Source organism: Salmo salar, chromosome 12 (genome assembly GCF_965601325.2).
Source record: "Salmo salar chromosome 12, fSalSal1, whole genome shotgun sequence".
In the NCBI taxonomy this organism is placed as follows: Eukaryota; Metazoa; Chordata; class Actinopteri; order Salmoniformes; family Salmonidae; genus Salmo; species Salmo salar.
Window position 1 is genome coordinate 60,115,455 of NC_138302.1, and position 15,159 is coordinate 60,130,613.

Below are 15,159 nucleotides of genomic sequence, written 5' to 3' on the forward strand. Positions count from 1 at the left end.
TAAACCTGATTGGCAAGCTCAGCCAATGACATGTTCTAAGAATAAATGGCAAGCATTTTTTTAAACAGGCAGATGTTATTCCTCCAACTTATGCTTGGCCCACAAATGAGTATACTGTAGGATGAGTCAACATTTGGGTATGCGTTAACAGAATATGCATGTAAGTGAGATTATCATTGCCTGATTTAGTTATTGTGACATTGTATCGGTCTTAGCCGCTCATTGTTCCAAATATGCAGTATTCACACGTTCTCCTGCATTTTCAAAGGTACACATGTTAAGGCTTCAGCAATCTTCGTTCAATACGCACAAATAGAGAACAAAGCCATTGTGATATATTTTTTTTATTGAACATTTTATTTATTCTGTGCTTTTATAACTTAATAGCACATTAACTGAATCTCTACCACCTACCCCCAAATGTGATAACGTGATTCAGAAGTGCTTCTCTGTTCCAGTGACTGGCAGAGGGGGAGGGACACAGTAAAGGGAAAAAAAAAAGCTGTGGGCTCTCAAATCTTACCTCAATTCCTTGCATCATTTCACCTCCTCAAAAACACATTGGAGAAGGTCCGACAGGAGGGACCTTATGCCTTCTCCAATACTGTTGAAAAGGAGGCAGGCAAGCAGATGGGATGCAAAGAATCACAGAAAGATGAGTTGAGAGTCAGAAAGGCACAACCAGCACTTGCTGTTCCCCCTGTAACACTCCAGTCACCTTTCCAGACAGGGCAGGCAGTGCCACCGACTGACCAAGCCGTAGGGAGGACATCTTTTGAGGGGGTACACGCAGGGCAACTCCACAATCAAACATTGAACTTTCTCAGTGCAGTTCAAATCCATGGGGGGGGAGAGAAATAAAAACTACCAGGACATGACAAAGCAGCGCTGCTACCCTCGCTTCACGTCTCTACTCCGTCTGACTGCGGCAGTTCGCACTTAAACAGCAAGATACAACCTTCCCCTTACCAAGAAAAAGAAATCATATTTATGTACAGGTAGAAGAATCAGATCCATTCCTACAGTCTGTACAATGTTGGGCCTATAAATTATTTACTTCATATTTACTGCAAAAAAAGATAGAAAAACATATCCCAAACCAAAATATGCTGCAGAAAAGAAAATAATTCTTATAGAACTCATAGTCTTTCCCTTAAGTTGAGGCCTCTTCAATACTCTTAGCAGTGACTTCAAGGTTTAAGACAAAACATGGACAGACTCTTCGTTCTCCAGGATCTGTGCTTAGTCTTAAATTAAAGTTCACCTTTTTTGTAAATGGGGCGGTGGCGAAAGGAGGGGGGAAAATTAAGTCTTCCTTTATCCAGCATTCTGGTTGTATGAAACTCTCCTCAGGGCTCAAACTCCAGTTCATCTACACTTATGACCTTAGCAGGCATGGAAGGAAGGGGCTGCTGCAGCACATCTGAGCCAAACCACTTAGACAGACCAGCTCCCCCCACACTAGTGGGGCTACCCCCATGTTGCTGGGAGTGGCTCGTCCGGTGAGGGCCGAGGTTCTGCGACTGGTGGCCTGGGACTGATGGATGCACTGGGAGGAGAGAGAATGAAATTCATCAGCAAAGGCCATTCGGAACATTGGGAAACTAATGTCCTTAAAAAAGGGATACACTGTGCCAAGCTTGTGGTGCCCTCCATCTCTGCATAAACACTAGTAAAACAAATGCAAAACAGGTGTTCATGTTGAACAATGACAGACTGAACAGAAAATGTCACTTACTTGGTCTTGGTTGCTGCTGCATTAGCTGCATGTGATTGCTGGCTCGTGGAGGTAAGAGGGGGTGTCCTGTCGCCCCTAGAGGGTAGAGGGGTTGTCCTAGCAGGGCAGGGGGCAAACCCTGAAGCTGAGAGAGGTCAACATGCTGTGGAAATATGCCTAGGATGGAAAATGAAATGTCAGTGAGCTCAGTAGTTGCCACACACCGCAACCATACATTGCAGGTAAACTCATCCTAAAAACAAACTCCAACTATAGTTTTCTACATACCCCTGGTAATATAGGCATGGTGTTATTGTCAATAGGCCAACTCATCTTGAAACTTATAAAACCCTTCACAGTGGCCTTATGTGATGGTTTAGAATAGCTAGGTACTGTAAACAGGTAGACCAGTACTAACCTGCCTGCACCAGAGCAGGGCCTAGCTGCTGTGGCTGGATGCCCTGGGTCAGCATCCTCTGCACAAGGCTGGGATGGAGCTGGGGCGGAGGGGGGCGCACCATGGGCACATGTCCGTGGGATAGCAGTGGTATCGGGTAGATAGGGCAGGGTCGGCCTCGCCCTTCCCCGGGGGACACCAGGGTGGGGGTGTGGTGCCCGGCAGAGCCTGGTCTGGGGCGGTCCTGGGCGTGCTGGCGAGCCTGGGAGGAGGCCTTCACCCCTCCCAACTGAGAACCACTACTGCCTATCCCATCCAGAAAAGAGCTGGGAGAGCGCCTGTCTATAACACAGGTGCACAAATGCTACATTAGACAAGACAGCAGCAGAAACAACATCGCACAAGTAAGGAGCAGAGACATGGGAATTCATCCACCTGGTTTTACCTGAGGTTGCCTTCAATGCATTTCCCAAACAATGTCAATACTGACATGCAAACCTCTGACAGTAAAATTAAGAAAAAAAAAAAAAAAAAACTGCCGTTGATGAACATACCCTCTTGGGAGTGGCCCTCCTTGCTGTCTGGACGACTACCTGGCTCATCGCGACTCTTCTCTTTCGTCTCGTACATCTTACGGATCACAGACGTGGGCACGAAAGATGGTGACAGCTGTACAACACACAAGCATCAGTAGTTAAGTTATATAGGAGGGCATTTAAAAAAGAAAAAGTAACATGCAACTTAAACCAGACAGTTGATCAATACTGAGCAGATGGGAAGTGTCCACTTTAAAAGGAAGAGTAACAGACAGTTTGATAAATAAGCATTTGTTTCCTGAAACCACTATGGGTTTGAACAAGGTTACAATGTTTTCACTGGAAAACGGAATGTGTTTCTTATTGGACAAGTTCAGGTAGTCCTGCCCCATTTTGGTTTTCTGGTTGGCGACTAATGAATACGACGCAGACAACCTTTCGACGTACCATGCTGGTGACTGTGTTGCCAGGGGAGTGTCTGCCTGCAGGATGAGTGCCTGGACCAGGGGATCGGTTCATCCTGGGTTGCCGGATAACACACGTCAATGTAAATCCAGCAATAAATAGCCAACATTTCCATGCTTTGGGTTGCCAAACTTGTAAAATCACAATTTAAACTTAAAACCAAAGTTGGAATTACAGGAGGGATGGGAACCCCTAACAAAAAAAACTAACTATTTTTTAATATTTTTTATAAATCAGGTGCCCTCCCCATAAGACTTGAAATATCAATGTCACCCCCATAAATTGTGAAAGATATCAAATTCTAACCCTACTTCAAAAGAGACAAAAACTCAGTCACCTGTTGTGTTGGTAGACCTTGTTCGGAGGCAGTTTGTTGTAACCGGTCTGGAAGGCGCTGTGGGCATGGAGAGCAAGGTCCTGCTGGTTAATCAGAGCCTCCAGGTCAGCCTGGTCCACAGCCATGGACAGCGCCCTCATCTGGAGGCAAAGGAGGCAGTGTCATCAACCACCAGTTTTTACTTACACCATGAGTCAAACGCATTCCACAGAGGGCCGAGTATCTGCGGGTTTTCGCTCCTCCCTTGTACTTGATGAATTAAGGTCTAATTGGTAAAGAACTCTCCTCACATGGTTGTCTAGGGCTTAATTGAAAGGGAAAACCAAAACCTGCAGACATTAGGCCCTCCATGGAATGAATGACACCCCATCTCTGGTTTCAGTTTGCATGCCATAATTGTTTGGTTACCAAGACAACGCAAAATCTAACAAAGGGTGTTGCACCATAAACAATTATTGATTTGATGTTATACGTGCTTCAGATAAGGTTCTGTCCCAACATTGGCCAATTTGATAAACAACATCACTAACCTGTTGCTGGTGTAGGGTGGGTCCATGTCCAGGGCTGAGGGATCTATGCATATCTGGGAACTGCTCCCCCATCATGGGCACCGCACCAACAGGGTACCCTGAAACAAGACCAATCAGACAAATCACAAAATGTTAGGAGCACAAAGACATTTAGGTACACAATGAAAATATGAGGGAAGTGTGTTTATGATAAATTACTAAAAGTTAATTAAAACATTATTGGAGTGTTCCATGCTCAATCAAGTACAATGTACCCTCAAACAGTCACTTAGGTGAGACAAATGTTCAGCTGCCCCTTTAAGGGATGGGCTGTTACTGTGGCAACGTCTGAGATCAACAGTGTTGGAAACTTAGTGACTGTTGCTATATTTCGTGAGTTATCAGCCACTTAACGGTCAAATATTCAAGCGACAAATTCAGCGACTTCTCGGGCTGCCTTTGGGGGAGTTTAGACATGGCATTTAGCGATTTCTCACACTCAATTCTACAGCAAACGAGAGTGGGAGAAGATGTCTGAGCAGAAGTCACAGCAACGGTGCACGTACTGGAAGGAAACACGGGTAGGAAGGCGAAAACGCTATGTCGGGGACCGCAGCAAGGCAAATGGGTGCTGTTACATAGTCACGGCAAAACGTCACCTACCGATTTATCAAGCAGCCAGGAGACGATTTCGCTGAAAAATATTTGGTAACATTGGAGATTAGATGCGCCGACGTCTCTTTCCTAGCAGTTGAGCAAGGTCAAACAAAGATTGCCAAACAATTTAGCGTGTGAACAAACCGATGTAAACTGCCAAGAAACACTACAAAGTCACTAATAGACTTTCAGATAAATTCAAACTTCATGCCTGTGAGCTTCTAAAATTGAATCTTTCAGGAGCACAGGTTGCTGCACGAGGTGGGATATGAGACTACAGACTGAACAAAAACAAAAATGCAACATGTAGTAGTGTTGGTCCCATGAGCTGAAATCACAGAAATTGTCCATACACACACAAAGCTTAATTCTCAAATATGTGTTTAGATCCCTGTTAATGAGGACTTCTCCATTGCCAAAATAATCCAGCCACAGCATATCAAGAAACAGATTAAACAGCATGATCATTACGCAGGTGCACCTTGCACTGTTCTTCACCTGCAGGATCATCTAATTGGGGGGGCTGAGGAGTATTTATATCTGTAATAAAGCCCTTGTGTGGGAAAAAAACTAATTCTAATTGGCTGGGCCTGGCTCCCCAGTGGGTGGGCCTATGCCCTTCAAGGCCCACCCATGGCTGCACCCCTTCCCAGTCATGTGAAAAGCATAGATAAAAGGCCTAATACATTTATTTAAATTAACTCATATCCTTATTAGGAACTGTAACTCAGTAAAATCTCTGAAACTATTGTGTTTCTATTTTTGTTCAGTAGAGTTCTGTGATTAGCTACCTGCAATGAAACAAAACCGCAGAATTAGTTAAGGCAGCAATTTCGTTGCTATAAATCAACCTCCACGTGCTCATACGCGACTTGTTCAGTTCTCACATCTATTTTTAGGCGCAAATTCAAGTGGTCGCACTGTAGTGCCCAGTTGTTTCCGTAGCTACAGTGTGCCCTAAATGAACACCACCCTTTGCTTCCATATTGATGTAATGCTTACCAGCGGGTGGCCGCATGCGTCCATGGAAGTAGTCAGGCAAAGGAGCCCTCTGTAGGAAGAGTGGAGGTGAGGGCCCCCTGTGCTGAAGACCAGGCCCAGGGGGTGGAGGGGCGTCAGTGCTGCCTAGCACACTATGGAGGGTCGGGGAGCCGCTACGGGGAGGGCCCTGGGCACCTAGAAGCTCCTGTAGCAATTACACACAGCTCAGACAGGACCAACACTCCAACTGAGCCACACAACATAACACCAGCCCCTTATTCCTTAGAAAACACCCCAACCAGAATGCTACAGCGTATCAGACTCAACAGCTTAAAATAAGTACTATTTTAACAGAGTTCCACACCCCCACCCTGATAACACGAGCTAGCCCCAAACTACACACCTGGAATACGTTCTTCTGCAATGGGGCAGGCACTGTGACTTCAGGCAGGGGCACTATAGCAGGGTCTGTGGGCTGATTGAGCTGTAACAGGGGTGGAAGAATGTGCAATCAGACAGCATTCTTGGTTGTACACTGCTTTTAAAACCAATCCCTCTGGGCATTTTTCACTTGCATAAATGTTATGCATCAGACCAATTAACATTGTTAGACATTGCTACAATGTTGTCAAATGTCCAAATACAAGTTACTCATCCAATGGAAAATTATGAGATTGTAATGTAATGACGTATATGTAACAACCTATTTGACTAAATTCTAACGTTGCAGCAGATGAACAACCAAAATGCAACATTAATTGATCATCAGATATGAAAAGCCCATTGGGATTGAGACGAGCATAGCATGGCTCAGCCAGAGGCAATGAAATGGTCCTGAATGTAGACCTCCATGCCCAGACACCAAAGTGACAGACCCTGACAAATTCACCAGGGCACACACCACCCCCCCCACCCTCCAAATGTTACAGGACATAAGGGTAAACCAGTCTAATTTGATAAAGGATAACATTAAGGTTTAATGTAAATACAAATCTTCTGTATGCAATCATTTGATTGACATGTTAGTTCATAGGAGTTAATGTGAATCCAGAACAACTCCTGGGAGGAACTCGAACTATACAAATTTATGCCCATCATTTTCCAGACCTGACAACTATTAGTCTAGGAGTTCCGTTATGGTTAGGATGCTAGCTTGCACGCATCATTTGGCTGAGAACCTACATGTAGCACTTACATGTGATGTAAGAGGCCAAACATTCAGCAGCACACACGCAAGGGTCAGTTTACCTGAAGCGGCATGCAGCTCAAAGCCGTAAGGGTTTACACATCCAGCGTTACCTGAGGCAGCTTGCCGACAGGACAGTCGGTGCTTTTTAAACATCATCCGAGAGTGGCACACTTACGTTGTTGTTCACTTGGTTGGCTTTGGGGTGGGTAGGCAGAGTTCCACTTGCCTTCATGCTGCTGACCAGCTTGTTGAAGGCTGACATGTCAGGGTCTCTGGCCTGTGACCTGGGCAGCCCTGCACTGGGGCCTACACCGCCGGTTAGAGCCTGCTCCAAGTGCTCAGCCATGAAGGGTGTGCCACTGCTGGTGCTGCCTCTGATTCCTCCCCGATGCGGATTCTGGTGCAGTGTCCGATGAGACTGGTGGTTCTGCTCAGAGCCCACCTTTAGCCCCTTCAGGCCTCCCTCTACCTCCTCCAGAGAGAGCACTACACCTGAGTTAGCTAGGGGACAAGATGAGGGCTTTACAGGTGTTGGAAAAGTGTACATGTCTCACTGCAAATTCACCATATAACATTAGGCAGCAAACAAAAGAAAGCAGACTGAAACATGGAACTGCCTGGAACTGTTTAATACAAAACAATTGTTTTCCCATTACAAAATGTTTTCGTGCTCTAATGAAACGACCCCAATGGAAATTAAGTACTGGTCACGTGAACAATTGCGACTTACTGCTCTGCTGTAGCCGTTGCTTGTTGACGTTGAGGCTGGAGAGGAGAGGCTTCAGGTCTATCTTGGCCTTGTGTAACAGCTCCAGAATGTCCACCTTGTCCCGGTGCTCCACCGACTGGATGGGGGTAAAGTAGGGGACAGGGCCCATCTGGCTGGGTGACGTGCAGCGGGGGTCCTGCCCTGAGAGAAGGTAAGTAATTTCCAAAAACCTCAGAAAATGTGCGCAGTCAAAACAAAAAGCATCATGGAGTCCTTAGAGGGGTTTGTATGTCATTTCAGAAATTGTGGCTATTAAAAAAAAGTTAAGAACCATCATATCAAAACAGAAACGTTGTGGCTTTATGATTATATGACAAGTTTCAGGGTGGTCCTCCATATGCAAGACTGCATAAAAAAAATATATATATACTTAACTAAATGAGGGCCAATGTTTGTGAGGATGCGTTCCAATATGCATTTCCCTTACTTGAATTCCATGCTGGGTTACAAAAAACAAATATAAAAATACGATGTGTATTTGATCAGTCCCTGTCAGGATTCCGCAAGTGCAATTTCTCTTGCAAAAAACAACTGCTCTTTTTCCACATAAAGTAGTCAAATAATGGCAGTATTATCTCAACAACAAAAACACCCTCATGGCAGTACAAAAGAGGGCTCGCAATTTCAACCAATCACTACACATTTACCGCATTATATGGTTCAATCAAGCCACGTCAAACTCTCCCTCGTCAGCACATTTTCCCGACAAATATCCCACATTGCCATGCAAAACAGTAGAATTCCAACAAAATAAACATTTGCATTTTTGTACGCAATTATCACAAAACATTCCTGCAAAGTCCTGGAGGGACTGTTTGATCCTTGAGGGCAACACATTAGTATTAATCAAAAACATTTATTTCCGAAGCAGCCCTCTTACCAGCCAGTCTCTCCAGCTCCTCATGGGGGGTGGAGCGCAGGCTGGAAGAGCGGCTGCCTGAGGGACTCAGGTTGCTGGAGAACCACCGGCTGAAACGGCTGGCCGAAACAGGGCCCTCCCCCAGAACATCCTCTATCATCTGCAACACAGAACCAGAGGCCAGTCAGATGCAAGCTGCTGGTCCAGAGTGGCAGACTGCTAAAGGGTGGGTGTGAGCAAAGGTTGCACTTACGTTTACGGCGCTGTCCATCTGCACACTTTTGGGCTTTTTGGATGCATTTTGTCAGTGCTTTTTGACGGTATTGTACTCTTCATTGAATCTGTACTTTATTTCCCTATCCCATAGCTAATTTCCTTTTTGATAGATTCCTTCGCAAGGTATTGTTATAAGTGTTGAATAAACTGGAACAGATGGGCATAAATTTGCATTGACTGAACCTAACAAATCTACCCTACTGGAGGTAAAACCTGTTGCCTTACGACAACGTTTCACTGGAAAATGACAATACACCAGGAAAACCTTACAAATAAACAAACATCGTCCTGGCCAGGGTGACAATACTGCCACTACCACCACCCATCCAAACAGGCAAAGGACAGTACCAAGTGATAAAACCATGGAACTAACCAGTGTAGGTTAAAGGGATAGTTAACCCAAATTAGAAAATAATATTGGTTTCCTTACCCTGTAAGGTATGACAGCAATCGTAAGCATTTTGTGGACAAGGTATGACAGCAATCTATGCTTTGATTTCCATGGCACAGTTCACATGCTAACAAATGCAAAAAAAATTAGCATGTGGAAACAGTGCCAGGGAAACTAAAGCACGGACTGCCAAAACACTTGGTCCACACACACCGCTTACATGTTAAGGAAACAAATGTGTAATTTTAGTTAACTATACCTTTAACCTACACTGAACACTTAAAAAGAAAAGGACCATGTGTAGCCAACTACAACCCAATGTGTGATGCATTTAGATACAACTTAGAACATTACTGTAGACATTAGCCCAGAGAGCACAACTTATAGCACCCAAAACACACCTTAAACATGCAGTGCTCCCCAGGACTTACAGAGGCCAGTCCTGGCATGGTCTTCTCCAGATTGAAGAACTCATTGAAGTCAAAGTCTCCAGATGTCTGCTCTGGGAGGACCGCTGGGTGTGGGACCTCCTGGTCTGCTGTAGAGTGAGAGTCTTTTACTACCTGCTCTGGCTCCTCCGCAAGTGCACCATTACATTCCACTGCAATAAACAAAGTGCAAATAAACATTCAGGGTAACATCTTTCCGTAAACAATCCGATGGCATACAGTAACATACAGAAAATACTTTACTGATCATTCGGTGTCTAGAGCCCCCCCAAAAAATAACACTTAGGACATACCTGTACATTGTAAAGGAAGAAACGCTACTATGCTCATGACCCACAAACATTGACCCTCACATCAGTGTGGTCATAATTAGAAAATATATACACCACTTGTCATCAAGGAGCCTATTCAGACTTGAGATGAGTTAATTTTGATATTCTACAGTACTTTTGTATGCTTTTTAGCCAGTAGTTCTTAAAGTAGCGCCCACGAGCCAACTGTCCCAGAAAATTGCCTACTACGTCAAAGTGCACCACGTTAATGCTCCCCTCGCTCTACTACGTGTTCATTCATTGGCTGAAACTCAAGTTGCTGGGGGGGCTGGCTCACATGGGGGTGGGTGTAGTGGATATTTTGCTGCACATCTTCCAGGAAACAGTTGCTTTCAAATTAGGGATTTCATGGCTAATTGAGGTAAGACCGTAATTCTGCTCATAGACTATGCATGCATGAACTACACATTCACACAGCCAGCTCAAAGTGGGAGGTCAAAAACAGAAATACTAGTCCAAGTGCCAGTGCATGTCTTTAACATAGACTTGAGTAAAAAATGTTTTATAATAAGTGCTAACTTAAGTCCATGTTTTGTCTACTTATATCAAGCCTGAACCAGACCCAAGAAAATAAAACAAATAGAACATGGCATCCATAACACTGCAAAGCCAATGGGATCATTTTGGGGGACGATCTAAAAGTATGAAGAACCCAGCATGACATGCCTTCTCTCACAGAGTCAGTCCTCTTCCTGGACCGTTTGGGTCTGCGCTTGTCCTCCTCCAGGATCTTGTCGTCAAAGCCAATGAGCTCTATAGTCTCTGATTGGCTGGTTGGGCCCCCTGAGAACCACTCTGGCTCCTCTTCCGCGTCGTTCCTTCTCCTCTCACTGAACACACGCTTGTCCCCAAAGTCTCGCTGCAGGGGGAAAAAAATATATATAAAAAAGGTTTGGGGCCACTTGGAAAACAAGTGAATTTCTATAAAAACATACATGAAATTAGTTGACTATATTTCCTATCATTTTTCAAGACATTGACAAGTTTATAAATAATGATTAATTGAAAATATCCTTCAAACTTGGCTTTCAAAGAATCCTCAATTTGCAGCAATTACAGCCTTGCAGACCTTTGGCATTCTAGTTGTCAATTTGTTGAGGTAATCTGAAGAGATTTCACCCCATGCTTCCTGAAGCACATCCCACAAGTTGGATTGCCTTGATGGGCACTTAGATACCATACGGTCAAGCTGCTCCCACAGGTGACTGTGCTGGCCACTTCATTATATAGACAGAAAACCAGCTGACTGCTTCTTCCCCAAATAGTTAATGCATAGTTTGGAGCTGTGCTTTGGGTCATTGTCCTGTTGTAGGAGGAAATTGGCTCCAATTAAGCACCGTCCACAGGGTATGGCATTGCAAAATGGAGTGAACCTTCCTTTTCAAGATCCCTTTTAGCCTGTTCAAATCTTCCACTTTACCACCACCAAAGCACCCCTTGACCATCACATTGCCTCCACCATGCTTGACAGATGGCGTCAAGCAATTCCTCCTCCAGCATCTTTTCTGCGTCTCGCAAATGTTCTTTTGTGATCTGAACACCTCAAACTTAGATGTCTGTCCATAACACTTTTTCCCCAATCTTCCTGTGTGTGTTCCTTTGCCCATCTTAATCTTTTCTTTTTATTGGCCAGTCTGAGATATGGCTTTTTCTTTTCAACTCTGCCTAGAAGGCCAGCATCCCGGAGTCGCCTCTTCACTGTTGAGACTGGTGTTTTGCGGGTACTATTTAATGAAGCTGCCAGTTGAGGTGTCTGTTTCTCAAACTAGACACGAATGTACTGGTCCTCTTGCTCAGTTGTGCACCGGGGCCTCCCACTCCTCTTCCTATTCTGGTTAGGGACCGTTTGCGCTGTTCTGTGAAGGGAGTAGTACACAGCATTGTAACAGCTCTTCAGTTTCTAGCCAATTTCTCACAAGGAATAGCCTTCATTTCTCAGAACAAGAATAGACTGACGAGTTTCAGAAAAAGTGCTTCGTTTCTGGCCATTTTGAGCCTGTAATCGAACCCACAAATGCTGATGCTCCAGATACGCAACTAGTATAAAAGGCCAGTTTTATTGCTTCTTTAATAAGCACAACAGTTCTCAGCTGTGCTAACAATTGCAAAAGGGTTTTCTAATGATCAATTCGTTTTTTTTTAAATGATAAACTTGGATTAGCTAACACAACATGCCATTGGAACCCCAGGAGTGATGGTTGCTGATAAATGCAGATATTCCATAAATTAAAATAAAAAGCAGTTTCCAGCTATAATAGTCACTTACAACATTAACAATGTCTACACTGTATTTCTGATCAATTTGATGTTATGTTAATGTCCAAAAAATAAATAAATGCTTTTCTTTCAAAAACAGAACTTTCCAAGTGACCCCAAACTTTTGAACAGTAATGTAAATAAATTTTAACACTTCAGTCACTAGTAAACATAGAATCTAACACGCTGCTAAATACCATGGGATATATTTAAAAGGTACAATATGCAGAAATCGCACTGCCATTTCTTTTTTGCTTAAAATCCAATAGTTCCCCTAATGACAAAACAAGTAATGTATAGTTTTGAGAACCATTGTATCATCTAACCACTGAAATATCCAGAACTAAAAATATTTTATTTTCAGCTGGTGTACAAAACCGAAAGTAAAACGCACAAAAAATAAACTTCAGAACAGTAAACAGAAATAGTGCACAGACCAGATTGCTTTCTTTTTCTTACCTTTATTTTTATCAGTGTCTTAGACTTGCTTTCAATGAGAATGAGATCTATAACTCACATTTCTACCCAAATTTGGTCAGGTTACAGATTGCAGCTTTAAAGAGGAAATAATGGAGTGTACACAGCTCCTGATTGTCATTTAGATTGATTACTGCAGAACGTATGCCTCCCCTTGAGCACAAGTAATTGCCATTTTGTGGGGTCGGTACATACAGATAGAATAGCCCTAAAAGGATAAATAGTTTCAATTGAATGCAGATCAGGAAGCAACAGACACTAACCCTGAACCTCTTATCTTTGAAGTCCCGTTCCTTCTCCATGCGGGGTTCCCTCTCGAAGCCTCGCGCCGCCATGATGCGGCCACTGCCAATGCGCCGCGCCCCACCTAGCCGGAGACTCTCGTTCTCCTTATTCTCCAGGGGGCTGATGGGGCGGCGGGTGGGTGCAGGCAAAGCATTGCCAACACAGCCCCCTCCAAAGCTACGACGCTGGGGGCTGAGCACCACGTCCAGGTCATCCTCCTTTAGTCGCTCGCGGGGATCTGACGACAGCGTTTCAAGGCACAAACATAACATCCACTATAATGCTTCATGTTGTATTTTACAAAGCATAGTAAGTGTAAGCAATGTGGCACGTCTAAGGGTAGCCAAATTAATTTGAGCTCAAACCCCCTCAACCCTTATTGAATATGGAACAGACGATTTGAAATGTATGCCACAGGAATTTGAATATCAGCTATCAATATACTACATGATTTATTTACCTGCAATTCTACGTTTTAGAGGGACCCTATCATCCACAAAGTCCTTATATCCATCCACAGGTGAGCTGCACTCTGAGGTGGGGTACAGCGATGCATGCCACTTCTCAGGGTCCCAAACACCATCACTGTGGTCCAAAAACAAGACCAAACTCAACAGTTAGCATGATTGGCTAATACTATAAGCTTTGTAGGGTGTCAAGTTAATCCAAAGGTTGACAAAGTAAAACACTCACCTGTCATATTTTCCAGAAAGACAGTCTGGCCTTTCATTAGAAATTGGGAAATCTTTAATCTCCAAAAGCTGCTCCTGTAAGAAGAACACATTATGTCCATGAAGCAATCCAATAACTTGCACATCTATCAACTTATACTAGGCCTATCTCCAAATACCTTGGTGTATCTGTAAGGGGATGGTCCTGTTGATTCCTTGACCACTTCGTCTTTCACCACCACTGTGTCACCATTCTCCTGCTCCTCTACACAAGCATCCTCCTCTACACAAGCATCCTCCTCTACACAAGCATCCTTTTCCATGACTATTTTAGGGGGCTAAAGCAATGTATGGCTTCTGAGACTAGTAGTTGACCTGTTGAAAAACGACATGCTGTTATGACATAACCCTCACAGGCTTACCAAAAGTAATTACAATTCATAAACATAAAAGTAATTCTATATTGGTCAGGAAGACACTGCTGATAAAGTACGTGCAAAGACATTAAAACGTATTGGCACACTTTTAAAATGTAGTTTGTGTAGTAATATCGATACAATAGTAAAACGCAACAAGCTAAGATCAATGACGTTAGTCGAAAAATCTATACCTTAACACATTAAGCACCGAGGTATATGAACGACATTAGCGCAAGGGCTTCGACGTGGACTGGTGATAAAATCCGACTCAACCAATTTGCCAAAGGAAGCTGGCCTGGCAACATGTCATCCATACCTGAGCGGCACAGGCAAACTAATTCATAGCAATTAAGTAGCTAAATTGGCTATCGTTAGCATGCTAGGAAACTGGCCAGAATTAATTAACAAGCTGTCAATCTAAGTTAGCTAACGTTAGTTAGCATATTTGCGTAGTTAACTAGCTAATTGGCAAAACTGCGTTGGCAGATGTAGCTAATGCATATGTTGATGCCAATTTACAAGACCCTAGTCAAATCTTCGATGGACGGCGGACAATTAGCTAAATTACACGACCGTTGTGTTTGGTTTACTGGTAACTAGTTAGCGAACATTAGCTAGTTAGCTGCCAAAACTTTAGTTTAGCTAGTTAGCCTGAAAGCCGACTTGTCGGCTAATCTGATAGCTAGTTAACGTTTGTGTTCGGCTATTCAATTGATAAACGCCGAGTGCATATGTAACGTTAACCAAGCAAACAAACACGCCATCATATCACTCTGGATAAATTGCAGATACTTATACATGTAGAAGGTAACAATTAACTTACAATGCTGTTTAGAAAACGTTTGAAGCCAACTCAGAAGCTAGCTAAGCTAGCTCTATGGCTAGTTAGCCAGCTAGCTTGCTGGAGATAAAGCCTTCCAATAAGTACGATACGTTTTTCTAAACAGCTAGGGTTGTTATTTTGGCAAACAGCCAACGCCCGTGATATTTCTACGAACAGAAATCCAAACGTATACTAGCGTCTTGCTGGGATTGTATTCGAATGTCGAAATATACTTCTCTTTGGTCTCTTTTCTCAGTCGTAGCAGTGATTTTTCTCCGATCACCGCTTCTGAATGAGGGTCCTTCGTAGGATTATATAGTGCCCATCACTAGTGCCTTACTCAAACATATGAAAATATTATAAA

General features: G+C 43.7%; 1 protein-coding gene across 4 annotated transcripts; it reads right to left on the minus strand.

Moving 5' to 3' along the window:
* Positions 1–328: 328 nt before the first annotated feature.
* On the minus strand, positions 329–15,106 carry LOC100196839 (eukaryotic translation initiation factor 4E transporter). Of its 4 annotated transcripts, none has more exons than XM_082959171.1 (19): positions 14,796–15,106; positions 13,733–13,928; positions 13,576–13,649; positions 13,343–13,467; positions 12,861–13,120; positions 10,531–10,723; positions 9,515–9,684; positions 8,438–8,576; positions 7,519–7,698; positions 6,964–7,289; positions 6,003–6,083; positions 5,621–5,804; positions 3,983–4,080; positions 3,453–3,592; positions 3,098–3,170; positions 2,669–2,783; positions 2,136–2,456; positions 1,739–1,894; positions 329–1,549 (listed from the first exon to the last, which is right to left on the minus strand). In XM_082959171.1, exons 2-19 carry the CDS (start codon positions 13,874–13,876, stop codon positions 1,350–1,352), a joined length of 2,979 nt encoding a protein of 992 aa, XP_082815297.1. In that variant the 5' UTR covers positions 13,877–13,928; positions 14,796–15,106; the 3' UTR covers positions 329–1,349. The 4 variants fall into 4 exon arrangements, with proteins under 4 accessions (XP_082815297.1, XP_082815298.1, XP_082815295.1 ...); XM_082959172.1 differs by having other exon boundaries at positions 7,015–7,289; positions 9,485–9,684; XM_082959169.1 differs by having other exon boundaries at positions 9,485–9,684.
* Positions 15,107–15,159: the final 53 nt, after the last annotated feature.

Coding starts and splice junctions, on each gene's coding strand:
- LOC100196839 (XM_082959169.1), bottom strand. CDS start 13,876: ATGGAAAAGGATGCTTGTGTAGAGGAGGATGCTTGTGTAGAGGAGGAT. Junction 9,685..10,530: donor GACTGACTCTGTGAGAGAAG/GCATGTCATGCT, acceptor TGTTTATTGCAG/TGGAATGTAATGGTGCACTT. Junction 1,895..2,135: donor CCCTGCTCTGGTGCAGGCAG/GTTAGTACTGGT, acceptor TTTCCATCCTAG/GCATATTTCCACAGCATGTT.